Raw genomic sequence first — 27,864 nt, 5'->3', positions numbered from 1 at the left:
ACTTGTCCATGGTCACACAACTGGAAAGTATCCGAGGCCACATTGGTTCAAAAGTCTTCCCAACTCCACACCTGGTGCTGAGATTCACTGTGCTACCTAGCTGCCCCCAAAACATATTTTCAGTTTGTAGTATTCCAAAGAGGGTTTTAGCTAACATGGCTATGCATACGTGTTAAATCATTGTTACTTTGGTAAAACTAACAGACTATGGATGATAATTTTTTTCCCAAATGTTGAACTAGGCAAAGAAATTATTTTGATAAAGTTTGTTTTTATTAAGTTTTTTTATTCCGATGTTTTCAGTTTGTATTTTTAGGCATATTTCAGTAATTGTTAAAGTGATGAAATTAAAATTGAATCAGTCAAATTATATCTTAGAAGGAAGCACTTCTAAAATATACACATGAAATATATATTGGAATATGCCTACTTTGGATGGGGTCTCCTTCCCCTCCCTTGGACAATTCATTCTGTAGTCCTTGGGGGCTGCCCACAGCCCAAAAAAGTGATGACTTGTTCAGGCTCAGATAGGTAGTGTTGAAGGAGATTTCTAGCCAAGTCTTCCTGAACCCAAGATCAACACTTGACCAGAATTTCTATCTCATACTTCTTCTGCATATGAGGAAAAACACATGAGCAAATAATAAGCCAATTTCTAAGCTAGAGAAATGAGTTGTTCAATTTTAAATGAAGTAAATTAAACAAATACAAAATTTGAGAGTTTGTAAAGCACATACTTTAAGTTATATCATTTGGTCCTGACAACCAGCCTGTGATGTGTATGTGCTGTGATTTCCATGTTACAGATAGGGAAATTAAGGCTTATGGAGATTAGATGACTTGCCCAGGGTGATACAGTGTCAGAGGCAGGATTCAAACTCAGCTTTTCCTGACTCCAATTTCAATGTTCTTATTTACTGTGCAACTAACTTTCCCTTCATTACTAAAATTTTCTCTTTTCACAAAAGCTTTTCCTTTATCTCTCTCCACAAATTCGAAAGGTAGTAAAAGTGATTTTTCCCCCTTTACTTTTGCCTCCAGCTCCTTCTCTACCTTTATAAACCTAATACAAGGTTCTTAATAAATATTTATTAATTGATTATTGGTTGATTTTCCAGTCTGTGAAGAATGGTCAATCATTCTTAATTTGCTGTGAGAATGTGAAGTTCAATATTTCTAGCATACTGGAAGTGTTCTCCAGAAAACTCTATAAAATACTCTATTATCCTTAATTGTGGAACATGAGTGGTGATGTCTAAACTGTCGGTTCTGATGGATGCAGGTTCTCCCTTCTTTTCAGAACCCATACTGCAGTTAAAATAGCACCAAGATATAGTGCTCCTGTAATACATGTCCTGGATGCATCTAAGAGCGTGGTGGTGGTAAGTATGGATCTTAAATAAATATTTAAATTTTAGATATATGAAAAGAGATTGAGTTAACATTTTATATGTATGAAGATAAATAAAAGTTTTTTTGAAACTCTTTCATTGTTTTTTAGTTTTGCCACTAACTTTAAAACATTATTGCATGTATGAGGATAATTAAAAAGTTTTTTCCCCCTAGTGTTTTTTTTAGTTTTGCTGCTAAATTTAAAATTATTGCTATATTTTGCTTTAATATCTTTATTTCTCATTAAGTCCCTAACCCTTTCCATACTCATTGAGCCATCCCCAAAAACACTGAATACAAAATAAAGGAGAAACATTAGTTCAGCAGTACTGACCAAAGTCTAATAATATATCTGGGATTCCACATCCATAGCCCTTCACTTCTCCAGAGAAAGGAGGAAGGTACATTCTCATATTTTGCCACTTTTTCTTTAAAAATAAGAGCCAACTCTATAGTATTCAGTTAGTAAACATTTTCTAAGTGTCTTTTATGCATCAGCCTCTGTGCTAAGCATCTAAGATACAAAAAAGTCAAACGATAGTCCCTGCCCTCAAGGTGCTTATAATCTAATAGGAGAGACAACATGCAAGCAAAAATGTTAAAACCAAACTATTGCTAGCATAAATTGGAAATAACAGAAGGCTTTAGAATTATGAGGGATGGAGTTGGGGATAGCTAATTGGCTAAGTGGATAGAGAGGTAGGCTTGGAGTAGGGAAGAGCTAGGTTTAAATCTGACCTCAGACACTTCCTAGCTGTGTGACCCTGGGCAAGTCACTTAACCCCCATTGCCTAGCCCTTCCTGCTTTTCTACCTTAGAACTAATACATAGTATTGATTCTAAGATACAAGGTATGGATTAAAAAAAAAAAAAAAAAAAGGTCTGGGGAAAGGTTTTCTGTAGATGGTGGCATTTTATTTTGGACCCTGAAGAGGCCAAGAGGTGGAGATGAAAAGGAGGTCATTCTAGGTATGGAGGACAGCCAGTGGAAATGCCCAGAGATGGGAGATGATGCTTTTAGGAAGTCTGAAGCCACTGGTAATGTTCCTACAGTTCCTGAGGGCTATAATAATAATAACTAGGATTTAATAGTTTTTTTAAGGTTTACCAAATACTATACATATGTTATCTATTCCTATTAAAATTTATTAAGCAATCAGATGTGTTGAATTAGGTATTAGAGGACCAAGACTCAAAATTAATCATTTAAGGAACACTTAGGTTTGCTAAGTGATAACAACCCCATAGTTTCAGGTTTTTTTCAGTGTTTATTTAACCCCATTTTACAAATTTGGAAACTTAAGATTCTAAGAAGTTGACTTGTTTTTGGTCATACAATGGAGGGTCTGAGGCAGAATTTTGGAACCCAAGGCTCCTGATTCCCAGCTCTACATTCATTCTTTTATGCTAAGATACCTCATAAAAGAAGAGAGGACTTTTCCTTGCCTTCAAATGCCTACAAGCATCCATGTATTCTCAGTCATCTACAGTTGTAAAATTCTTATATGACATAGCTGCCAGAGAATTTGCAGAAAATGGTCCTTGTGGAGATGGGTTCATTCCTCACCAAGACAGAGAAGCATTTAGAAGCATTCAAAATCTGGTCTCTGATTTTCAATGAAGAGAGTACATATACCTCTGTTCAAGTGGAAAACAGTTGTGCCCTCTTCTTCCTTTCTAATTTATCAAAACTAGGTTGTTAATGTCTGCATGCCTTTGGGAGTACTTTCTAAAGTAGTCCTTTCATTCATTAAACCCCTATCATGTGCAAAGTGAAACTTAGCATTGTGGACTGGATTAGAGGGCTAGTCTTGCAGTCATCAAGGCCTCTACAAGTTCTCCCTCTGGACATATACTAGCCCTGTGATACAGACAAGTCTTGTAACATCTCAGTGCCCCAGGAAACTCTGAAGATTGTAGGGTAATAGTTGCCAATTTACATTGGTTTAGGGAGATACCATAACGAAAACACCACAATAGAATGCATCAGGTATTGTGCAAATGGGTTTCTTTGTTTTATGAATTGTCAGCTTATTACAAGCACAAATAATTCATTATTTATATTCCCAATATGCTATTTTAATTTTTCTTTTTTATTGTATTAACAACATTCATGGATGTTTCAATACAAAGAAAAGTGAATTGTACATAAAATGAAAATATTTCTTATAGTTTTTAAAATGATATTCTTGTTTTCCTACTTGTCTGTGTCCCTTTCTGAATTTCCTCCTGCTCCTTTTCATGTGTTTTAAAAATATTTCATTGATAATCTCATCATTATGTTATTGTTACTACTCACTAAATCCCTCTTCCCTCACACAGTGGAATGGAAAGACATTTATCACACACTTAATTTGTACCAAGCATTTTACTAAATGCCAGAAATACAAACAGAAAAGACAGACCCTCCTCTTTAGGAGCCCACATTCTAATGAGGACATATTACATATGGCAGGTTTTTGCTGCAAGTCAAATGGCAAAGCCTGAGATTACTAAAGACTATTGTGAAGGAGGTTATTTGGGTTACTTCTGGTGGGAAGTGCAGTTTAGGGGGGGAACCATTAACCAGTGAGGTGGAGCATCATTTCCAGCCCATACCTCTCACCTGACTTATGTAAGATTTAAATTAATATCCAATAACTCCAAGTATTATATTTTATAAGATTTATTAATAATCACTTGACATAGAAGAAAAAAGAAATAGAAGTAAAACCTGAGTAAAACTCTCCTGCCTCTCACCTCAGCCCACCTCCATAAAACGCAATCAGGGAAAAAGAGAGCGAGGGGCAGGGTCACACAAAATTTATATCCTCTCTATGTTAGCACATAACATGAGAAGGAACATGGGAAGCTGGGATTTAGAGTCCTGGGGAGCAGATTCTAATTATACAACCCCCCCCCCCCCCCCGTGATTCCATTGGAAAACGAGCATGTAGAAATCTCCCAGATTTACATACCTAGTTTCCTCATGGAATCAGCCAAAATACAGTAGCTGAGAATGACATAGTGTAACAGAATAGTATAGATTAAATTAATATGTGAACTTAAAAATCAAAATTAAATCTTAAACAATCAGCAAATACAATATATGGGACAGGATGTGAGTAATCAATTCAAGAGTCCTTTTCTCTAATTCTGATAGCTGCATTATAGAGACTTCTTCACTATTTGGAGGGGAACAGACTGAAACAGTTAACATCAATAAGGCAAATGGAGTCTAGAATTTACCTCCAAACTCTTTAAGGTTCCTTCCCCTCCCCAGTATCATCATCTATTTAGATTCCTTTGGTCACACTTCTGGGCTGCACTGGGCATAGTGTGGATGAATCCCATATTGGATGTGTTGCAGAGACAAGGGGATGTAGGGAGATGACTCTCCCCTCTGAATCTTGAGATTACTCAAGCTAATAGCAAGGTATCCAATCAGTACACCCAGGAATAGCAGCAAGAAAAGACATCCTAACGTTGTAAGCTGCGCAAGTTTGGTAAGGCTCTTTGCTGTTTGAGATAGGCAGGAAACTGGGCCATCCTTGCAGTTCTACTTCCTGTCCATAAGTGGTGCTACCCTGGTATGTACTGGCTAGGAGTAAAGTTAAGAGGTTTGGAAGAGTAACCTTCCCATTCCCCCTAGGGATAAAAACTCCAGGGACCATGCGACACCTCTGTCCCTACCCCCTCAACTAGGAGCATGAAAGCCCCTCTGGGTTAGCCATGCTGGGGTTGGGGTGGATAGCGTGGAAAGTCTGACTTTTTGTCTATTAAAAAAAATTGTTCTACCAACTTAGAGGGGGCAAGGGATCTAAACTCCAGAATCTGGTTCCCATAATGTAAGATTTAAACTAATATCAATAATTCCAAGTATTATATTTTATAAGATTTATTAATAATCACTTGAAGTAGAAGAAAAAAGAAATAGAAGTAAAACCTGAGTAAAACTCTCCTTCCTCTCACCTCATCTCACCTCCACAAAACATGATCAGGGAAAAGAGAGCAAAGGGCAGGGTCACACAAAACTTATATCTTCCCCATGTTAGCACGAAATGTGAGAAGGAACATGGGAAGCTGGGATTTAGAATCCTGGGGAGCAGATTTGAATTATATACCTAATTATATACTTTGTTTCCTGTTGATTATACTTATGTAATAAATTATGGAATTGGGATTTGAACCTTAGGCTTTTTTCTTTCCACTAAATCATTTGGTACACTACTGTTATTCAAATTTATAGAACAGGATTCAGCTTTGTGTGTGTGTGTGTGTGTGTGTGTGTGTGTGTGTGTGTGACAGAGACAGAGACAGAGACAGAGAAACAGACAGATGGGGGAGGGAGGGAGGAAAGGAGAGGGGGGGGAGAGAGAGAGAGAGAGAGAGAGAGAGAGAGAGAGAGAGAGAGAGAGAGAGAAGATAATGCATTTATTTTGGATATATTGAGCCTGAGGTGCATGCAGGAAGGGTATAGGCAGAAGAGAAGAGGGCCCAAGGCAGAGCAATGAGAAACACTTCAGTTAAGGGAGGGAGAAGAAATGGGTCATAATAAAGTGAAGCCCAGCCAAAGCTGTCAGATCGAACAGGGTCACACAGAAGGTAAGAGAGGAAAAAATGTCCAAAACAAAAGAGTGGTCATCAAGAGTAAAAGCTGCAGAAGCCACAGAGAGTGTGGACTAAGAAAGGTCTGGTGGTTTTAAGGGAACTTTGGTAAACTTAGCATAATTTCAGTTATGTTTTAGGGCAGGAAGCCAGCAAGAGAAGTAAGTGGGTGGTCAAGAAGTGGAGGCAGTAAATGTAGATAATTTTTGCCAGGAGTTTGTCAGTGAAAGAGAGGAAAGAGGTAGGTTAATAGCTTGAGGGAATGGCAGGGTCAAGTGAAGGAATTTTTTTAAGGATGATTGTAGGTGGTAAGGAAAAGAGATTGGAGATGAGAATGATTGATGTCAAAAGCTCCCACAGAAGGAACGAGTAGATGGAATTGAAGGTTGATAGGTAGAGTTGGCCCTATCAAGAGGTGGGACTAAGGTAGGATAGGATGGTTGAAAATGTAGGAGTCCGAGATAGGGAGTGGAGGAAGTAAAAAGAGAGACCAGATGGTGAATGGCAGTGGCTTCTATTTTCTCTGTAGGGTAGGAGGCAAGGACATATGAAGGGGAGGGAGGGCACTTGAGAGAAGGGAGGTTTGGGATCAATGCTGAGGGGTAGGGAAGGAGGGACAATTACTTATAATACCATCTTTTGATTTCTCACAACAACCCTATGAGTTAGGCCCTTTTATCATCCCCATTTTACAGCCCCAATAGATGAGGCATAGAGAGATGAAGTGATAAACTCAGGGTCTCACGGTTCATGTCCGTCCAGGGTGTTCTGCACAAATCATTGAGGACCCAATTGAGAATGTTTATATAGATCTGTAGTTAGGCCAGGCATCACAGTGCTGTGACTTTTTTTTAGGAATATGAGCAGCAAAATAAATGGCTAGAATGAAACAGAGTTTGAAGCTTAGAAAGAATGAAAGGTCAGTAGGACAGAGAGCAAGGGAATGCAGGCTGGAGGTCAGTAAGGAGTCAATTGTATGGAACCACTTGCCAGCTGTGAGATAACAAGGTCAGAGCAAGTGAGGCCAGAGCAGAGCTGGTACTCTAGAAGAACAAGGAAAGGAGGGATGAAGAACAGCTTTAAGGGTGAGGCAAGAAGAGGTTGTATTAAGATAAATTTCTGAGCTCATAATTAAGGAGATAACATGGTTATGAATGGGCAGGTTGTGATTTAGGATAGGAACCACCCTAGTTGGCTGAAGTAGAAGGAAATTGTTGGTAGTTGATGTTAATGAGTAAAGAGCTGAGGAGTTTTAAGGGAACATGAATGCGGATCAAAATCTCAGAGTGTGAGGCCAGAGGTTGAATCGATTGTCAGCCCAAGTATTCTATTTCTGGCCAGGAGTGTATTGCAACAAGGATCTGGGCAAGATGATGGTGATTTGAGTTTTTTAATCTTTAATCATAGACCCCATTGGCAGTCTGGTGAAGTCTGTGCACCCCTTCTTAGAATTACATTTCTAAATACATAAAATAAAATATATCACAGTACAAAGGAAACCAGTTGTGTGTGTGTTTTTTTAAGACAGTAGAGTAGCAAGGGCTAGGCAATTGGAGTTAAGTGACTTGCTTGGAGTTACACAGATAGGAAGTGTCTGAGGTCATATTTGGACCCAGGTCCTCTTGACTCCAGGCTTGGTGCATTATCCACTGTGCTCCCTGGATACCCCTAAACCAGTTTTATTGAAATGCATTTATCAAAATATTTTTAAAAGTTCATGGAGCCCAGGTCAAAAATCCCTGATGTAGATAGATGGGAAGAGTCCCAGAGGAGAGGTGATGAAGGGAAAAGGAGCAGCTGGAATAATAAATTTAACAGTGATAGGGAGAGTACAGAAGTGGCCCTGGAGAAATGGACTTTCTCTATGTAAGTGAAATGTAACTGTAGCCAAAAATATCCAGATAACAGTATTACATATACATATGTATATGTATGTTACATATATACATTTGTATATAAATCTTTTAGGATTTGGTGAAAACAGTTCATTTTTCTGACTCACATTTTTCTCTGGCATTGGGTCTATATTATTATATTAGCTTGTTAGGTCTCCTCAATTGGTTCTGTATAAATCCCAGTAGACTTTAGATGTTTTCCTGTGCTAGAACATCAGGTTCTTTATCAGCTAACTTGGGTGGAATGTAAGTTCCTTGAGGGCAGAGACTGTTTTTTCCTTTTTTCTTTGTCTCCTCAGCACCTGGCACAGTGCCTTGATAAGACCTTGTTAAATTGATTTGAGGAGGTGAGATTCTACAGGCTGTAGTTGTAGACATTTTTGCATTCCATTGGTCTCAGCCTGGGAAGATAGGATTGGGTAGCCATTGTAGTTTAGGTTAAAACTGTGACTGGTTGCTAGTTAATTGAATAATTAATAAGTTGGGCTTTTTTGGGGGGGGCAGGGGAAAATCATCTGAATCGATGATTTCAGGAGTTGTGTGGAGCTCCTGGTGAGGGAATACCCTCTACAAGTGCAGATGGGTTACTATTAGACAACTTCAGTCTTAAAAGAGTTGCTTAGGAAACCAGAAAGTTTAAGTGAATGACCTAGGATCACACAGCCACTGTGTCAGAGGTTAAGCTTGTAGCCACCATACTACTCTGCTTCTCCATTGCGTAAATAACCATTTCTTTAAAAAATCAACCCAAATAGATGTCATATAGTGGATCTTTTGGACTAGTGACACATTATGAGAATGACATTCTAGTGACTATTCTGGGTGAAGTGGCAATGAACATTAACTGTGTGAAACCAAGACAGTTGCTTCTGTGGTTCGTCCACCTGTGTAATAGGATGTGGATGAACTAGGAGTTTTTAAGCAGAAACTTAATGGTCTGAGTGTCTTTAAATACTGAGTATTCCTAGGATTGTAGGTTCAACAATGAATATCTATGAAATCCAACTCTTATTAACTCAAAATTTATAATCTAATACAATGTGGAAGTGGCTTAAAAATATATTTTATAAGTAAGAATAGGAAACTCAGTGATATCTTTGTGGTGATGGTTTAAAAATAAACTTTTAAAAGTATAGGAAACTTAATGGTGAGTGGCTTCATTGTGTTCCAAAGTTTTGTGAAGTAAGTTTTGAAGTGAGCTTAAAATGAGGACAAGGAGATAGTGATCCGATTTTAGATGGGTTACAATCTTCTGATAATTCTTTGCAGTGGTAACTTAAACCTTTTAACAAAGTTGCTGGAGTTGCTGCAAGAAAGATTTAAAAAATATAATAATTCTTTCTCATGGAATCATAAAATCATAAAATGTCAGAGCTAGAAGGGAACTTAGAAATCATGTAATCCAGCGATTCTTAGCCTGAGAGCTATGAACTTACTACTTTATTTTATTTTTAATACATTTCAATATAATTGGTTTCCTTAGTGAATTGCTATGTATATTTTTAAGTACTTAAAAACATCATTCTAAGAAGAGATCCATAGGCTTTTACCAGGCTGCTAGAGGGGTTGAAGACACACAAAAGATTTCTCCCTCATTCTTATTTTACAAATGAAGAAACTGAGAACTTTCCATTTCTTTATCTAAGATCCCATTTGGAGGTTATCTGCTGTGCATTGCTCTAGTGTTTAAGTGCATGACCAGTCACAAACACTTTTCCATTTTAGATTTGGTTTTGTGATTTTTTTTTAGGAAAACTCTTTGCCAGCTTGATAATGATAATCACAAATTATTTTTTCTGGAGACAGTTTTGATGTATAAGATGAACTTATCATTTGACTGGGTCTTTAGTTTCTAGGTTAGTGTCAAAGCTTTCTCCACCTTCTCCAAGTTCCCTCCTCTTCTGACCCTGACTAAGTGAAAGAAACCATTCCATTATTTTTGGGAAATCTTTATGGCAAACCTGGTTTGAACCTCAGGCTGTGAGCTAGTGTCTTTTTTGATCTCCCACATTGTCCCTGGATGGCTGTAATTGACCTTTATTTCTTTTCTTAGTGCTCTCAGCTCTTGGATGAAAATCTGAAGGATGACTTCTTTGAGGAAATCATTGAAGAGTATGAAGACATTAGACAAGACCATTATGAATCACTCAAGGTAAATTTTAAAGACTAGTGGACCATAAAATAATTCTCTTGTTTGCTGTAGATATCAGTTGTCATCTCCCACTAAATACCCTGCCTGAATATTCAGGGTTATCTTCAAAATCAGTATACTATTTGACCTATTATTTGTTGTTTTGCTTAATGTGGGAAGATGTATCCTATGCTTTGACTTAATTCTGTGACTTTGAATAGGAAGCGAAATAATATGCGGTAGTCAATGAACCAAAAGGCTGGACTTTGGTTTGCAATAGTTAATTTTATTTCTTGTTCCTTATGACATGCTGGAACCTTCCAGTTAATATCTTACCTTAGATTTCCATAGGGCTTAGATCTATATAGAAAGTTTTCTGAGGTTAGATTCTTAGTTCTGCTCACTAATTCTAGTTTATTACTTTTTGTAAAAATCAACAAAAGTCAATGGAAAGGGAAATAGGTCTGCAGAAAGCTTAATGTGAAACACAACTAAGCAAGAAGAGATCCAAGAATATTTATTGATGAGAATCAGAGGAGGGGAACCATTATCTGTGAATTGGAACAGATCTGACACCAGGGTTCCATTGTGGTCACTTCTCATCTTCAGTAATAGTGGAAGCAGCCTAACTTTAGCCCTCAGTTTGTTATATGAGGAATTGGAAATGTCCCTTAAGATAATACTCAAGATGAGTTGGGAGGCAGGTGAAAATCCAGAAGAAAGTCATTCTTTAGGCGACAGTTTTGAAGGTACTAGGGGATTGATTTTCAAGATAATCCAAAAAGGAGATTCCAGAAGATGAAAAGGATCATTTGCTATTGACCTACATGCCTATTTTCCTATTTAAATAGACTGTCTTTGCTTGCTCATTGAGATAAAAATATGAGATAAAAACAGGCAAACTTAAAGTTGATATTCATCAGGCTGCATCTTCACTGTCACACATTTGACTGGAGAGATGTAGAGAAAATAGGGTCCTGCTATGTTTGTGTATTGATTACAAATAACATTTTATTCACGGAAGCAAGCACAGCCTGAAGGACTTTCCTCAGAAACAATGACTTTCATGCTTTTGTTAAAATAATACAAGAGCTCCTGTTAGAGACAGACCTGAAGATTACTTTGTTCAATAAACCTTTTAGTATTAACATAAAATGAGGCCTAAAATGAGGGAAGACACATGTAGCCAACCAATCGAGACTGTCCTGCACAGTTGCCAAATCAGAGAGGAATTTAGAGAACTTAGAGCCATCAGTAGGATTCTTTCATTTTACAGATGATAAAACTGAGATCTAGTGACATAAAGCAATTTGCCCCATAGATCATAGTGTAGTAACTGGCAGAGTCAGGATTTGAACTGGGTCTTCCCATGCATACTCTCTGCATGCCTCTATATCCAACTACCTCTCTGCAGGGGCTTATTTTTTGGGTGGTATTGTACTGATTGTATCAAACACTAGAGTATTCAGTGCTTCCTCAGTGAGGTCCTCATTCAGAAAGATTAATTTAGCCACCCAATCAATCAACAGACATGACTTAAGCCCTTACTGCGTGCCAAGCATTACATTAGTTATGGAGAATGCAAGTGCCAAGAATACAACAATCTCAACTCACAAGAAACTAAAATTCTAATAGGGAAGAAAATAAGTACATACAAAATAAATATAAAGAAAATTAAAAAGTAGTTTAACATCAAATAATTTGGGAAGGAGGACACTAGTAATTAGGAGGAACAGGAATGATTTAATGTAGAAATGATGCTTAACCTATGTCTTTTTTTGAATATATTAAAATTCCCAGGTATCTTTTTCTTCTTGTACTAGAGAAGACATATTTTACAAAAAAAAAATACACACACACACACACACACACACACACACACACATATATAACTGTGTTTTGCTTATCAGTTCTTTCTCTGAATGTGGACATAATTTATTCTTCAAACAATATTTCTCTTGCTGTATATGTTTTCTTGGTTTTGCTTGTGTCATTCTTTATAATTTCATGTAGGTCTTTGCATATTTTTATTAACCTGCCTGTCATTTCACAGTCAAATGCCACAACTTGTTTAGTCATTCATGGGCATCCCCTCAATTTCTAGTTCTTTGCCATTACAAAGAGAGCTGGAGGTGGGAAGATGTCAAGTATCAGGGATGGCCAGCACCAAAGGCAGGAAGAAGAAAGATAGAGTGTCATATGTGAAGAACAGAGAAAGCCACTTTGTTTGGATCACAAAGGAGGAGTAAAGCTAGAAAGATAGGTTAGGGCCAAATTTTAATGGGTTTTAAAAAACCAAACAGGAGTTTATATTTTATCTTAGAGACAACAAGGATCCTAGGAATTAGTTGAGTAGAGTAGTCACAAGGTCATATCTGTGCTAAGTAAAGTCACTTTGGCAGCAGAGTGAAGGATAGTTGGGAGACAGTAGAGACTTAAGGTAAGGAGGCCAATTCGAAGGCCATTGCCATATGCTGAAAACCTAAACTAAGATGGTGGTGTATGAGTGGAGTGAAGGGATTAAGAGGTGTTTTGGAGGGAGAAACTATAAGATAAGGCAACTGATTGGACACACAGGATGGTGAGGAAAAGTCCAGAATAATGTTAAGATTATGAACTTAAGAACCTGGAAGGTTGGTGGTGACTTCAAAATGTTCAAAAGAAGTTTGGAAGAGGAGGGTTTGAGAGAAAATATGAGTCTTTCTTTGGATATACTGAATTTGTAATGTTTCTGGGACATACAGTTTGAAATGACTAATAAACAATTGGTGATAAGGGTCTGAAGCAAAATGAGAGTGACTAGAGTTGGATATATAGACCTCGAGTCATTTGCATAGAAATAATAAACCCAAAGTGGGTTGGGGGGAAGTGGATGAAGACCTCTTATTCCTCACGTTATAATACTTATTTCTATAGGCAATCCACTGGCTTAGTCTAACAGCATAGAAATGTTGGACAGGCAATACAATGAAGTGGGCTTGGGCTTGAACTGGAAAAGAATGGTCTGTGTCTCATTGGATTTCAGTGATTCCCAAGTTGCCATATGCCCCAAAGACCCATCTTTTAACATCAGTATTCTACCATTAATGGTACGTGGCTAGAGGTCAGTAGTATATGGCTATATTAATGCTATATGGCTACAGGCCAGCAAATGCTGTGATATCAGAAGAATAAAAACATAAGGTGACTGAAGACGGATCAATGAAGATACGTAAGGATGATGGGAAACGTAGAATGCAGCCTATTGTCAGTAATGACTAGTACTGGTGCAAAGAGTATCTCCGTGCATCTGTATGTCCAAGTAATTCAAGCCCACGGTTATTTATTAATTACATAGTCATATGTCAGGAACTTAAATAAATACACTTAGGATAAGAAGAAAAAAACAACTCTTTCTGCATAAGGTTTGTGTGTAAGGATTTTTAAGTTAAGTCATCTTTTTGGTTGAAAAAACTGCTAACACGAGCACCTTTGAGTGTGCAATCTTTGAAAAAAATTCAAGAGGCCTTGACTAAGACTTTATTTCTTTTTTCTTTTTTTTTTTTGTAGGAAAGAAGATATTTAACCTTAGATCAAGCCAGGAAAAAAGGCTTCCATATAGACTGGCTCTCAGAACCACCCCCAGGTCTGTTTGGGACTGCATGAGTGCAGGGGGAAGGGATAGAAGCAGGAATGGTAGAAAATTGTATGTACTTGAGAAATGCATCAGATTCCCAAAGCCAGTAAATGTTCCAAACCATCCCTCTTTGTGACCTTGGGCATCACTTAACCTCTCTGAGCCTCAGTTTCCTTTTCTGTAAAATGGAGGAAATAGTACTTGTAGGACTCATCACATAGGGTGGTGAGCCTTAGGTATGAGGTAACGTCTTGTGTAAAGTGCTCTGGGTTGTAAATTCCTTATCAGTGTGAGCTCTTGTCATGGGAGTGTTGGCCATTGCTGCCTAAAATTCTAATCACACTTGATGTCTTCTTCGCCGTGTGACTTTTGGCAGCTTTGTAGTGATTGTCACATGGAAAGCCCAGGCCTGGAAGTCAGGCGACCTTGCTTCTAAAGTCCCAGTTCTGCCCTTCACTAGCAGGGCTACCCTGAACAGGCCGTTTAACCACAGCGTTTCGGTTTCCCAGCAGTAAGTTGGGAATGGTCATTTTTACCTCATGGTAAAATGGATGGGCCTGAGGCTCAACTGAGATGAGATGTATACAGAGCCTTGAAAGAGCCGGGATCCTTGTAAATGTGGGCCTCTGGGGACTATTGCTTTTCTGTTTCCATTTCTACTTTTAATTCAGAGTAACAGTACGAAGGAAAGTTGGTTCCTATCCAATGAGACGTTAAAAAATACTTTATTGATGGAAAGCATCTGATTTAAATGACAGATAAGAAACCTGCAAGTATTAGGACAGTTTTAATTTCTGCTCTTCTGTCTTTCTCTGGGAATGATGAAGATGCAAACAGCCCCGTTAAAATCTTAGACTAGTTAGTTTCGTTTTGTGTTCTGGGGGTCTGGCATGTGGGAAGGGAGGGTTCTTCTGCTTCAGGCAGGTTCATAATCCAAGTTTTTGGTGTTTGTGAAGAGCCTGTCCCACCCCTCTCAGCCACGTCAGGCAGTTTTCTTTTAGCCTTTCCATTTGTACGTAAACAGAAAACTCTTGAGGCTAAATATAGTCATGCTGCTTCTCCAATGCTGTTTGTGTCGGGGCACTGACTTACAGCAGATCAAGGACTGCAGCGAGTGCTGAGCTTCTGGGAGGCTTCTTTAATGCCCCGTGTTGGACGGCCCCTTGAAAGCCTGCTCATAATGGCTGCGCCGCTCAGAGGGCCTATTGAAGTCTCTAATTCAGAAAGAGCTCAGAAGTGTTTTTTGAGGATGCTTTGGACGAGGTTAGGGGTTTATTGAGGGCAGGGGTAAGGACAAGGAGTTGGGAGGAGAATCTGGGACTTTCTTCAAAGGCCTCAAGTAGTAGAGCTTCAAACACTTGATAAACTTCTCTGGAGTACACACTGCCTGTTGGGCTGATAATTCCATTTGTCAATGAAGCCTGCAGAATTTGGTCACATGACAGGGTGAGGCAGAACCCTGAGAAATCTTTTAGTCTGTCTCTGAGCTCAGGGAGCTAAGATTAGATAGATATAGAGTTAGATAGATATGGACACTATTTTTATGTGATGGGGATTCTGTGGGGCTTTTCTCCTTATCCCCTCTAGGCTCCCCCCTCCCCAAAAGGACACATTAATAAACACAGGATAGGAATAAGGAGTAGACCTAGAATTTTACTTATATGGGGAACTTCTGGACAAGGAAGCATTTTCAATGAATGCAGGTTAGAATTTCTCTTAAAGAAGTTGCTGAGAGCATTGTGTGGTCAGTCTGTACAGCCAGTATATGTCAGAAGTAGGGACTTGAACCCAGATCTTCCTGGTTTCCAGGCCAGTTCTTCATCCTTATCTCATGGATTATTCTATATTTCATCTGTTCTATGTTATATCCTACATTATGTACATATGCTATATTACAGTGTTCTTTTCAAACACTGATCACCAGAAAGTCCCTGCACAAATCCTGAAGTATGAGATTTCTCTGTCTTCTTGATTTATCTGTTCTAATATTTCACAACTCTTGGTGCCAGAATGTTCTTCCTTCTGTTTAATTCAACTCTTTTGAGCTGAAATTAAACCCTTTACATGCTGCTGTCCTGAGGGGGTTGGAGAGTATACAGAGGTTTGATATAGAGAACAGGAGGTATGGAACTGTGGTATGAAAACACTGTTCTGTCTCTTTTGCTCACTGGCATCTAGAAGAGTAAATACAAATTTTATTTTGTAATCAAAAGTGAGAATAAAGTTGATGGTTAGCCGGTGGGGCGAGGGATGCAGTAGTTGTGTGTCAGGCAAAAAAATCTCTTTCCATGCCCACTTTTTATTTCTATTCCACCTCCCTGCCATGTTCGTTCTTTTTAGAGACTTCCACTCTGCTTGTATATATTTTTTACTTATAATGCCCTTAAGTGGTATATAGGAGAAGGTATCATGAGTCCCACCTAATAGGGAAACTGAGAACAGAGAGGTTCTTGGCCTAATCAGATGGCAGAACCAGTTGTAAAACCTTCAATCTTCTGACTCCTGTCTATGGCCTGTTTATTGAGCTGAGCAGTATTTCAATTATCCCAGAACAGTGAAAATAGCCTAATAATAATAACACTCTTTCTCTGATGACGGCTCTTCCACCTTCCACCCTCCAAATGAATTTTAAGTTGCATAAGAGAAGACTAACCTATATTTTTCTTTTTTGGGAAAGGGGCTGCCCCCTAGGACCATATACCTAGAGGCATAGAGAAAGTAATTTGTTTAAGATGTAGTTCAAAATTATTCTTTTCTCCAAGGCAATCTAAAGCATTCCTCCATCCCCCCTCCCCCCGCCAGTGTAAAACAACTCCTACGGGTGACAGGAATAAGACAGCGTGTGGGAGTCTCCTGAGCAATTTCAGACTTAGAAGCTGGATCCCTTGGTAGGCTGTGCATCTACTGTATGTTAAAGATGTTTTAACTCTAAGCCTCAAATATTCCTAATGGTAACCTATACTTTTTGTTTCTCTAGTGAAACCCAAATTTTTTGGGACTCAAGTTTTTGAAGACTATGATCTGCAGAGGCTGGTGGACTACATTGACTGGAAACCTTTCTTTGATGTTTGGCAACTCAGGGGCAAATACCCGAATCGAGGTTTTCCCAAGATCTTTAATGACAAGACAGTGGGTCAGTTTGGTAATTCCTTCCTTAACCATACTTTCCTATCTTTTCTGTAGTAAAGGATATTCCAACAGTAGTATGCTCAGGGATGTTTTGATCTTGGTCATGTAGTAGGTTGCCTCCTCTGTGCCGTGCTTGACATGCTGGAGATACAAAGGCAGAAATGAAATGGTCCTTACTAGCCCCCAAGGAACTGAGACATTCAAGGTAGAAAGTGGGACTGCCGAGAAGTAGGATCTGGATTAAGTTACTGCTGCTTGGGATTGAAGGTGGTTACCTCATATGATCTGACTTAGAAGCATTGAAGTTTTGGGGACAGAAGTGTGGATGGCAATGGGGAAAGTGTAGTGGATTTTTTTTAAAGCATTTCACAAACTTCTTAACTTTTAATTCAATATAGATAAATAATTACAGACCATTTTGTTTTAACTATAAATTAAATTCATAGTTAAAACAAAATGGGAGACTTAGTGGATGTCCATAAGGTACCAGGATTTCATACGGATAGGTCATGATTCTCAATTGGTTGAATTATGAGAATTCTAAAATAGACTTTTTCTTCCAGAAAATATCTTCTCCCTTTGCCTTTTAAAGTATCAGAAATTTCATCATAAGAAATAATGCTTGTGTTTTAAAGGTTTTTGTTTTGGTCTTATTCAGCTTCTCTTTTTAAATGCAAATACCGTAGATTGGTGGCTCAGGGGAGAGAGTGCTGGGCCTGGAGTCAGGAAGAATTCTCTTCCTCTGTTCAAATCCAGCCTCAGACACTTACTGTGACCCTGGGCAAGTCACTTCACCCTGATTGCCTCAATGTCCTCATCTATAAAATGAGCTGGAGAAGGAAATGGCAAACTACTCCAGTAACTTTCATAAGAAAATCCCAAATGGAGTTATGAAGAGTCCAAAATGACCGATAACAACACCCTGACATTGGGGATGAGAATATGTTAAACCATTGAGTGTTAGTTGATAGCTAGCCAGCCTCCAGGGTAGAGGTGGAAGAGGAAGGAATGATAGACAAAGCAGAATTAGGAGAAGTCAAATGGTTTAAAAACCAATCGGGGGGCAGCTGGGTAGCTCAGTGGATTGAGAGCCAAGCCTAGAGATGCGAGGTCCTAGGTTCAAATCTGGCCTCAGACACTTCCCAGCTGTGTGACCCTGGGCAAGTCACTTAACCCCCATTGCCTACCCTTACCACTCTTCTGCCTAGGAGCCAATACACGGTATTGACTCCAAGACAGAAGGTAAGGGTTAAAAAAAAACAAAAAAAACAAAAAAACAATCAGTCAGTCAAAATACCCATTTATTAAGCACCTACTGTGTACCAGGAACTTGTGCTAAACTTCTAATGGAGGAGGCAACAAGCAAACAAATATATACAAACAAACAAGCTATATACAGGATAAATAGGAGTTAATTAAGAAAGAGAAAGAACTGGAATTAAGAAGAGCTAGAAAAGGCTTCCTGTAGAAGATGAGATTTTTAGTTGAGACTTAAATGAAACCAGGGAAGCCAGTTTCTGAGTTGAAAGGGGAAAGCATCCCAGACATGGGAGACAGCCAGAGAAAATGCCTGGAGTAAAGTGATAGAATGACTTATTTTTTGGAAAAGCCAGGAGGTGAGTGTCCCTGGATTGAAGAATACATGGTTGGGAGTAAGGCTGTAAGAGGACTGTAATGGTAGGAGTGGGGCTAGGTTATGATGGGCTTTGAATGGCAGAGGATTTTCATATTTGATGCTGGAGGCGATAGGAACCACTGTAGTTTATTGAGCAGGGGATGACAGCAGTCTGCTTCAGTGTATCAAGAAAACAAGCCTTCAGTGCTACAATCTGAAATGGGGGTGTTTGTTGTAGACGGCCTCAGCGCTGACTCTGTAGAGAAATGGTGGTAACTGTTCTAATAGCTAACCATAATGTATGGTTTTGGAAAGAAATGCTGATGGCTCTGCTGTGGAGTGTGACGATGGCACGATTGGCATTGTCAACTTCAAATGTGTGCATGTACAGATGTGAATGGATAGAGGAGAATACCCCAGAGGAAGTGGCATTTACACTCTTTAATTGAAACTTTTGAGAATCTTACCCAAGCCACTTAACAGGATTTGTTGTTATTATTCTTTTTTTTAAAACCCTATTATCTTTTTTATATATATCCTTCTATATTAATTTTTTTTTAATTTTAAACCCTTAACTTCTGTGTATTGACTTATAGGTGGAAGATTGGTAAGGGTAGGCAATGGGGGTCAAGTGACTTGCCCAGGGTCACACAGCTGGGAAGTGTCTGAGGCTGGATTTGAACCTAGGACCTCCCGTCTCTAGGCCTGGCTCTCAATCCACTGAGCCATCCAGCTGCCCCTGTTGTTATTATTCTTTTCAGTTATATCTGACTCCTGTGACCCCATTTAGAGTTTTCTTGGAAGATACTGGAGAGGTTTGCCATTTCCTTCTTCAGCGCATTTTATAGATGCGGAAACTGAGGCAAACAGAATTAAGTGACTTGCCCAGGGTCACACAGCTACTAAGTGTCTGAGGCCAGATTTGAACTCAAGAAAATGAGTGTTCTTGACTCCTCTCTCTCTCCATTAAAGGAGTTACTGGAAGTTACGTGTGCTTGATGAAGGCAAATTGTTAAATCTAACTTGAAGTGCTCCCTGTCTTTGTTTGTCGCTCCCTCTCCATGTCCTTCCCTCTGTCCCTATCTCCCTTCCTCTCATCCCTCCATCCCTCCCCCACTTTTCAAGAGGGTATATTTTGGCATTCTGCCCTTTAGGCAGTGAGGTGGTAGTAGAGTGGATAAACTACTGGGCCTGGAGTCAGTGACCTCAACTGTTAAATGGGAATAATAATAATAGTATTTGCCTCCTGGGGGTTTTGTGAGGATCAATTGAGATAATATTTGTAGAGTTTCTTTCCCTTTCTCCTCCCCATGGAAAATGTATAGTCGTGGCTTTCAATATAAGTTAATGTTAGCTTGGGGAAATGGGCTGTGGAGGATGGGGGTGAGACTACTTAACTGGGGAAGTGGCCTGAGAAGTAATATTTTGTTTTATTATTGTTTGGGTTGGGGGTGGGAAGAAGAGATATTGTATTTTTTAATGTTTTGCTAAAATTATTATAAGCAACTTTAAGTGAATTAATTTTGTTTTTTATCTTATAGGGGAAGAAGCCAAAAAAGTATATGATGATGCCCAAAATATGTTGAAGGAACTCATCAATCAAAAGAAACTACAAGCTAGGGGTTTGGTTGGATTCTGGCCAGCACAGAGTGTCCAGGATGATATTTATTTGTATGCAGAAGATGCCATACCACAATCTGCAGAGCCAATAGCGAAATTTTATGGCTTAAGACAACAGGTAAGAAAACCCATTTTTTGTAGGCTAAGAGACGGCTTCCTCTTCACTTTTGATTAAGTCATTAAGCAAAATGTAATGACTCAAGCTCAGAGTCTGAAAAATTACACCAGTACTAAGTTCTACCCAGAAAATAATCAATAAAGGAATGGGTGGAATGAATTTGTTGGGTTGAGGAAGAGGCCGTTTGTATGATGAATAACAGCAGAAATGTCAGGTTGACCAGGATACTCAAGGCAGACATTCAGACAGGAATAAGGCCTCTAATTGGCCGCTTTTAGGTTGCTTATAGGACATTTGGCAGACAAAGCTTCACATCAGCCTCTTTAGTCTTTTTTTACATATTCAATGAGTAACAATACCAGTGATTTATTCAAAAGAAGCATGTATGTGCACCATACATTTATGAGTGAAATTAATTGTGGCCCTTCTTTTATGGGGAAAGCATAGAATCTTCCTTAGAATTCCTCAAAAACCATTTTACCATGACCTTTCTTTAAAATGTAGCTATCCCTGGCAGAGGTAGGTGGCAGCACAATTAGCCTGGCTAAGGGTACTTATAATAATACACCTAGTATTCATGAGTTTCTCAGTGTGTGAATTCCTTCTTTCAATCCAAATTCTAGCCCCTAAAACTAATTTCAGAGAGTTGCTTGAGGCTCAGACAGTTTAGATGAATTACTCATGAATACATTGCAAATAAATGTCAGAGGTGGGATTTGAACCCTGTTCTTCCTGACTCCCAACTGGCATTTTATGTACCATCTTATGCCTCACTCACAGTATTTATTATTATTTACCATAATAATAATCACTCACATTTGCATGATGTGATAATGTCACAATGCATAATGCTTTTTGGTTTACAAAGTGCTCTATATAAAAACTTTCACTTGATTCATTCTCATTTTTTGAATGAGGACACAGACTTTAACAAGTTTGAAAAGTTTAAGAATATCGATGTCTTCTTTTTTTATATCACCCAAATTATTCTTTATTTCTCCCTCTTTTTTTTTTTTTTAAACTCTTGTACTTTGGTGTATTGTCTCATAGGTGGAAGATTGGTAAGGGTGGGCAATGGGGGTCAAGTGACTTGCCCAGGGTCACACAGCTGGGAAGTGTCTGAGGCTGGATTTGAACTTAGGACCTCCTGTCTCTAGGCCTGACTCTCTCACTCCACTGAGCTACCCAGCTGCTCCTATTTCTCCCTCTTGAAGTAAACCATCTCTTTTTAAAAAAGAAAAAAATAACAATTTTTTTTTTGCTAAACTGATCAATATATTGAAAAATACAATGTTGCATGTAGTGTTCTGTACCTATGCACATCCCTTCCCTCCAAAACACTGTAGAGGACTGGATGATTGAGAAATGTCTTCTCATCTTCCTTCTTTGGGGCAAAGCCTGTTATTTGTAATTTTTCAACATTTATTGTCAATTATTTTGTGGTTCATTTTTTTCATGTACGTTGTTGCAGTCATTGTGTAAGATTTCAGGAGTTAAATGACTTGTAAGCAGAGGTAGAATTCAAACTCAGAACTTATGACACCACGTAAAATGTTTGTCTATATCTCCCTATCAGTGATAGTCACTTGAGCCAAGATAAAGGTTGAGAAAAAAGATTTGAATAATCATTGGTTTTTAGCTTGTTTTTTGAAATTAAGCCAGAAAGTATTACACCTTATTTTTAAAATGAGGCTTTTAAAAAATTATCCAATTTTATATGTAGATACATTTAACTGTGTTTCTCTTCTTGTATTTTGCTTTTAAGGCAGAAAAGGATTCTGCTAGCACAGACCCTTATTATTGCCTGTCTGACTTCATTGCTCCTCTGGAATCTGGGGTCCGTGACTACTTGGGCCTCTTTGCTGTGGCCTGCTTTGGAGTAGATGAACTGAGCAAGGCCTATGAGGAGCAGTGTGACGTCTACAGCAGCATTATGGCTAAGGCCCTGGGAGACAGGTTGGCAGAGGTAAAGACTCATGAATGACTGGGGAGCATATTTGCTTGGCTAAACTCACTCTGAGAAGCACATTGGTGGCCGTCCTTGTGGTGAAATGAGTTGCTAGGTACAAAAAAAGTGGACAACATGCCAGCCCCACAAAAATGAAGGAGCTACTCTTCTGTCTCGGATTTGATACTTTATTGAGTCTGAGACAGAAGGTAAGGGTTCTTTAAAAATACAATGATGGTTAAAAATTTTTCCATTCATCTAAATCTGGACTACTTTGAAAGTTCCATTTTAGCCAGAGTAACTTCATTTAGATTTCATCCTTTCTCCTCAACCCTTGTTTTCTCATTCAGTGCTTCTTCTCCCTTTTACTCACCATAGTCTAGGGCAGTGATGGGCAAACTTTTTAAAGAGGGAGCCAAAGGAAAGGAAATGCTCATCTGTCAGTCTGTTTCTTTCTTTCTTTTTTTTTTTTTTAAACCCTTACTTTCCATTTTGGAGTCAATACTGTGTATTGGCTCCAAGGCAGAAGAGTGGTAAGGGTAGGCAATGGGGGTCAAGTGACTTGCCCAGGGTCGCACAGCTGAGAAGTGTCTGAAGCCAGTTTTGAACCTAAGACCGTCTCTAGGCCTGTGTCAGTCTGTTTCTAAGGCAACTCTTTCAAAGTTTCATTGTATTGTCTCGTACTCATTGTATTTGTCAGATTAGGAATAAGTGCTGTGTGGCTGGTTAGAACATTTCAGGGGGTCGGCATCTGGCCTGCCGGCTGTAGTTTGCCCATCACTGGTCTAGGGCAGTCACCCAAAGGGCTTATGGGTAGACCTGCAACTAGAAACAGATGGAAAAGTAACTGGAAAATATTTAGCAAGATAAATAAAAACATAATAAAACAGAGGAAATGTTAACCTGCATTTTCTAAGTCAGCATTGACTTGTAAGAATCCTTATATACTGTTTAGTGACCTCTGTTTCTATTTAACACCACTGTTTTAGGATCATAAAATTCTTCTGTATGCTTGGCACATGGTAAGTGCTTGGTAGCTATTTCACAAATTCAGCAAAGAATTAAGCATCTTCTGTGTGCAAAGCTCTGGGGATACAAAGACAAAAACAAGGAAATCCCTTCCCTCAAGGAGTGTATGTCTTATTGGAGTGATATAGAATACAGTTACATCACTAAAAGATCATTTGAGGAGAGAGAACATAAAACTAACGGAATCAGGAAAGGCTTCCTAAGGGAGGGGGCATCTGAGCTTAGCCTTGAAGGATGCTACAGACAGAGTGCAATCAGAATATGGGAGACCAGGCTGTGCAAAGACACAGGAATGGGAGATGGAATGCCCAGGTCTGGGAACAGCAAGGATACCAGTTGGCCTGGAATTTATGTGCAAAGGAAAGTAATATGAGGAAAATCCAGAAAGCTAAGATGGAATCAGATTGTGAAAGATTTTAAATGCCAATCTGAAGAAGTTGCATTTAAACCTAGCATCAATAGGAAGCTATTGAAGATTCTTGAGCAGAGGAGTCACATGGTTGGGCAAATGCCTTAGAAAGATTATTTTGGCCAATCTGTGGTAGAGAAGAGAGAGACAGGAGGCAGATGTCTAATAAGGAGACTATCACAGTAATCCAGACTTGAAAAGTGATGACATAAACTAGGGGGAAGACTATGTGAGTGGAAAGGAAGGGATAGATGTAAGTGATAGATGTAAGTGATAGTGTGGAAGTATAATCAACAAGACCTGGTTATTGATTGATTGAATTTAGGGGGTGAGAGAGTAGAGAGTGACTTTCAGTTTGGCTTTACTATGCTTCTGTTTCTTTCCAGGGAATAAGAGGGCAGTGGGAAGATACGGGAAGGAGGGGGAAAAATCCTTGACAACTGAAAAAAATGTCGTTGATGAAAAAAAGGAGGGAGAGAAAATGAATATCAGGTTGTAAAGCTGGGTGGCTGGAAAGATGTCCTCAACAGACATAGAGGATCTAGGAGCAGGGGAAGGTTTATGGTGGAAGATCTGGCATTTAGGCATATTACATTTGAAATGACTGGAATATCCAAATGGAGCTGTCCAGCAGGCAGTCAATGATATGGGCCTAGAGTTCAGGAGAGAGACTGGGGAGTCATCTGGATAGACACTGTAATTAAACCATGGGAGCTGTTGAAATCACTAAGAGGCAGGATATACAGAGACAAGAGAAGACTCGGGACAAGGATCTTGGTGGGCGCTCATTGCAAGAGGATGGAAGATGGATAGTAATTCATTAAGTTTTAGACTTGTTTTCATTGATAGAACCAGAAGAAATCTTAGAGACCACCTAAATCAATGCCATTTTATAGATAAGGAAACTGAGGCCCTTAAACGATATTAAGCTAAGGAGTGATAGCCAAAATACAGATTCATAAAGTCTTTGACTCTACATCTAATGTTGTTTCTAGAACAGTAGAATGCCCTTTATAATTCTACTTTCAACCTTCCTGTGGGCTTTATAGATTCTGAATTGCCTTATATATTAAATTGGGGCTAGAGGTTGATTTTATTCTTTTTTTAAAAATTAAGATGTCAGATATTAATGTCTCCTCATAGGATGTTTCTTGACCTCAAGCAGTGATGCTGATATACATTCCAGTAGAGCATAAATTCCTTGAAGAAAAGGACTTTCATTTTTTATTTCTCACAGAGCCTTTCATGTGTCAGTGACTAAATAAGATGTTTGTGTTTTATATTAGTTTAAAAAAAATTTTTTTTTATATCACCAGGTTTTCCTGCAGTATCCTTTGTCCTTCTCCAGAGAGCCAGTCTATATAACAGGTTTTTTTTTTAATAAAAAAGAGAACAAAAAAGTATATTTGATCCATGTATTGAAAACAATTGGAAAAATATGTGCAACACCCATGGACCTCCCACCATGGCAGTGTCATCGTATAGCTCTCCTCTCAAACCATACTTATTCTTTATAATTTTTCAACATTCTCTTTTGATTTTGTGTGTGATTGCTTTTTCCATTTACATTGCTGTAGTCATTGTAGATATTGTTTTCTTGGCTCTGCTTATTTAATTTTGCATTAGTTCATATAAATATTTCCTTGTTGCTCTATATTCATCATATTTTTTACAGCATAGTAATATTCCATTACATTTATGCACTGTAATTTGTTTAGCCAATTCCCAATTAATGGCTATCTACTTTGTTTCTAACTCTCTGCTATCACAGAAAGTATTGCTAAAATATTGGTTGTTTGGGTGCTCTCTTTTTATCAACCTTGGGGTATAAGTGCAGTAATGAAATCTCTGGGCCAAAGGGTATGGATGATCTTTTAGCCACTTTATTTGCTAATTTCAGTTTGCTTTCCAAAATAGTTATACTGATTGACAGTTCCTCCAACAATGGACTAGTGCACCTATTTTCCCAAAATAAATGTTTGTCAAATCAAATTGAGCTTTTCATCCAATAGGATTCCTTTACCAGTAGAGAAAGTTACATCAGCCCCAGTCTGTGAACTGAGATGGAGGTAGAGATCAGAGTATACAACTATTTGTGTGGGAAATACTTTATTTAGGGTCAGAAGACTTAGGTTTGAATTTCAGCTCTTCTCTTTCCTCCCTATGTGATCTGTGGCAAGTCACTTAATCTCTGGTGGGCCTAGTGGATTGAACTCCCTTGGATTGTTCTTAGTCTTCAGAAAGAGTGGATGGGGACGATAATTGACACTATCTTTCAAGCTGGAAGGGAGCTTAGCGTTGAGACCATCTAGTCTAATTCCCTCACTTTACAGATGAAGGAACTGGGAGCCCAAGGAAAGTTAAATGACTCACCTGAGGTCACTCCGGTAGCAAGTGTCTGAGGTGGGATTTTTGAATTAAGGACTTCCTGTACCAGCTCCTCTGGGTAAAGATGACCACTTTTCTGTTCAAGGCTTTTGCAGAAGAACTTCATGAAAGGGTTCGCAAAGACTTGTGGGCTTACAGTGACAGTGAGCAGCTGGATGTTGCTGACCTGCGGAGAATTCGGTATGGAGGCATCCGCCCTGCTCCCGGCTATCCCAGCCAACCTGATCATACTGAAAAGCTCACGATGTGGAAACTTGGTCATATTGAAGAAACCACAGGTATTGGGCTAGAAAATGGAAATGCTTCCTTGAGGCAAAAAGCATTGGATATGTTAAAAGCACCTGAGCAGAGGCAAAGGAAAACATTTATATAACTAGTGACATTTAAGCCACATATGTAGGTTTAATCTGCTTGTGTGTGTATGTGTGTGCTCATTGCTATATTTAGCATTTTAAATTATTTTTCACCTACGTCTGTTTGGTAGTTAGTCATACAAAGCATGCAGAAAAATTGTACCTTGGTAGAATATTAATTTAGTTCTTGGAGGGGTATTGAGCTTGCATTAGGCCTCTTTATCCCTACTTCACTCCAGCTTCTCACCCCCAGATAACCCTTAGGCCTGATGTAATGTGGAAAACCTATCCTAATCTAGGATATCCTCAGGATATCTCTGAAACTGGGTTTGAGTCCTCAGAGGGAGTTATTTTCACATGGATCCTTAGACTTTTAACCTAGGGTGGCAGAATAGAGAGCCACCCTCGGAGTCAAGGAGACAAAGATTCAAATCTTGCTTCTGTCAGATATTGACTGCATGACCCCACCAACAAGCCCATGGCCACTCTCTAAGGCTGTAAATTGTAGAGCAACATTGTCAGTCTCTCCTGGTAGAAGGAATATTTCAGGAAGTCCCAATGCCGAAGAAATCACTGGTCCAACAGAAAAAAAAAATGGCCTTAGAACCCACTAATCCATTCAGAGTTTCCTATATGAGCATAAATCCAGGCTTAGTGGGGACAGTTTAAAGTTATTCTGGACCAAGGCAAGTTATTTGAAACCATATATATATCCAGGTCCGGGGCAGGGGTCCCCAGAAGGGATTCAGGATGATGGTGGGGTAGAAGGCCTTCATACTCTCCCTTCTACCCTGGATAAGAAGGTCTCCTAGCCTTCATGGATTGGCTATTCTGGGCTATTCTTATTTCCTCTGGCTACTCTCAATGGCAGCAACTACTAGCTCTTTAGTAGTAGTTTAGAACAGATGAGGTCATAGCTAGGCCAGTGATGGCAAACCTTTTAGAGACCATTTGTCATACTCCTCCCTCCAGCACATTACCACCCCCCCACACACACACACACACACTAGGGAGGAAGTACTCCCATTGGATTGCTGGGTGGAGGGGTGGGTGAATTAGGGAACCTCCTCAGCGAGTGTAGGGGAGGGAGTGGCCTGAGTACTTTGCTCCCCTCCAGCTCTGCCACCTGTGAGTTCCCCACCTTACTACCCTGTGAGCTCCCATTGGGCTGTTGGGCAGAGGGGGTGGGGATGTGAAAAAATATCATCAGGTGTAATGGAGAGGGGGAAGGGAGCACCTCTGCCTGGGTGGGTGGGGCGGCCATGTGCCCACAGAGGGTGCTCTATGGTGCCTTTTTTGACACCTGTGCCATAGGTTCGTCATCACTGTTCTAGGTGGTTGTCATGGCTCCACCTTTATCAAGAAGTAAGCCAAGCAACTTGACATTCTTTTGCCATATTTCAGACCTTCTTTTTTCTTCTTTCCAGGGATCAAACTTACAGAATCATTAGCAATGGCACCTGCTTCAGCTGTCTCTGGTCTCTACTTTGCCAATCTGAAGTCCAAATATTTTTCTATTGGTAAAATTTCCAGGGACCAGGTAAACTAATATTCATTGTTATGGATGTCTTCCTCTAAAACCTTATATTAAATGAAATAGTTGGACTCATCTGAATTTAAAAATAAGTTAGACT

At 39.1% G+C, this 27,864-nt stretch overlaps 1 protein-coding gene across 1 annotated transcript in view; it reads left to right on the top strand.

Annotated features, from left to right (window-relative positions):
* MTR (5-methyltetrahydrofolate-homocysteine methyltransferase) overlaps nt 1-27,864 on the top strand; it is a 169,293-nt gene that overhangs the window by 134,215 nt on the left and 7,214 nt on the right. Inside the window, exons 25-32 of the mRNA XM_044676319.1 lie at nt 1,301-1,382; nt 9,928-10,026; nt 13,555-13,630; nt 16,599-16,754; nt 19,907-20,103; nt 21,869-22,069; nt 25,963-26,155; nt 27,658-27,770. Coding sequence (XP_044532254.1) covers nt 1,301-1,382; nt 9,928-10,026; nt 13,555-13,630; nt 16,599-16,754; nt 19,907-20,103; nt 21,869-22,069; nt 25,963-26,155; nt 27,658-27,770 — 1,117 coding nt within the window. The remainder of the gene's footprint in view (nt 1-1,300; nt 1,383-9,927; nt 10,027-13,554; nt 13,631-16,598; nt 16,755-19,906; nt 20,104-21,868; nt 22,070-25,962; nt 26,156-27,657; nt 27,771-27,864) is intronic.

This window comes from Gracilinanus agilis, chromosome 4, assembly GCF_016433145.1.
Source record: "Gracilinanus agilis isolate LMUSP501 chromosome 4, AgileGrace, whole genome shotgun sequence".
Taxonomy (NCBI): Eukaryota; Metazoa; Chordata; class Mammalia; order Didelphimorphia; family Didelphidae; genus Gracilinanus; species Gracilinanus agilis.
This window is presented reverse-complemented; position numbering and strand designations above follow the sequence as displayed.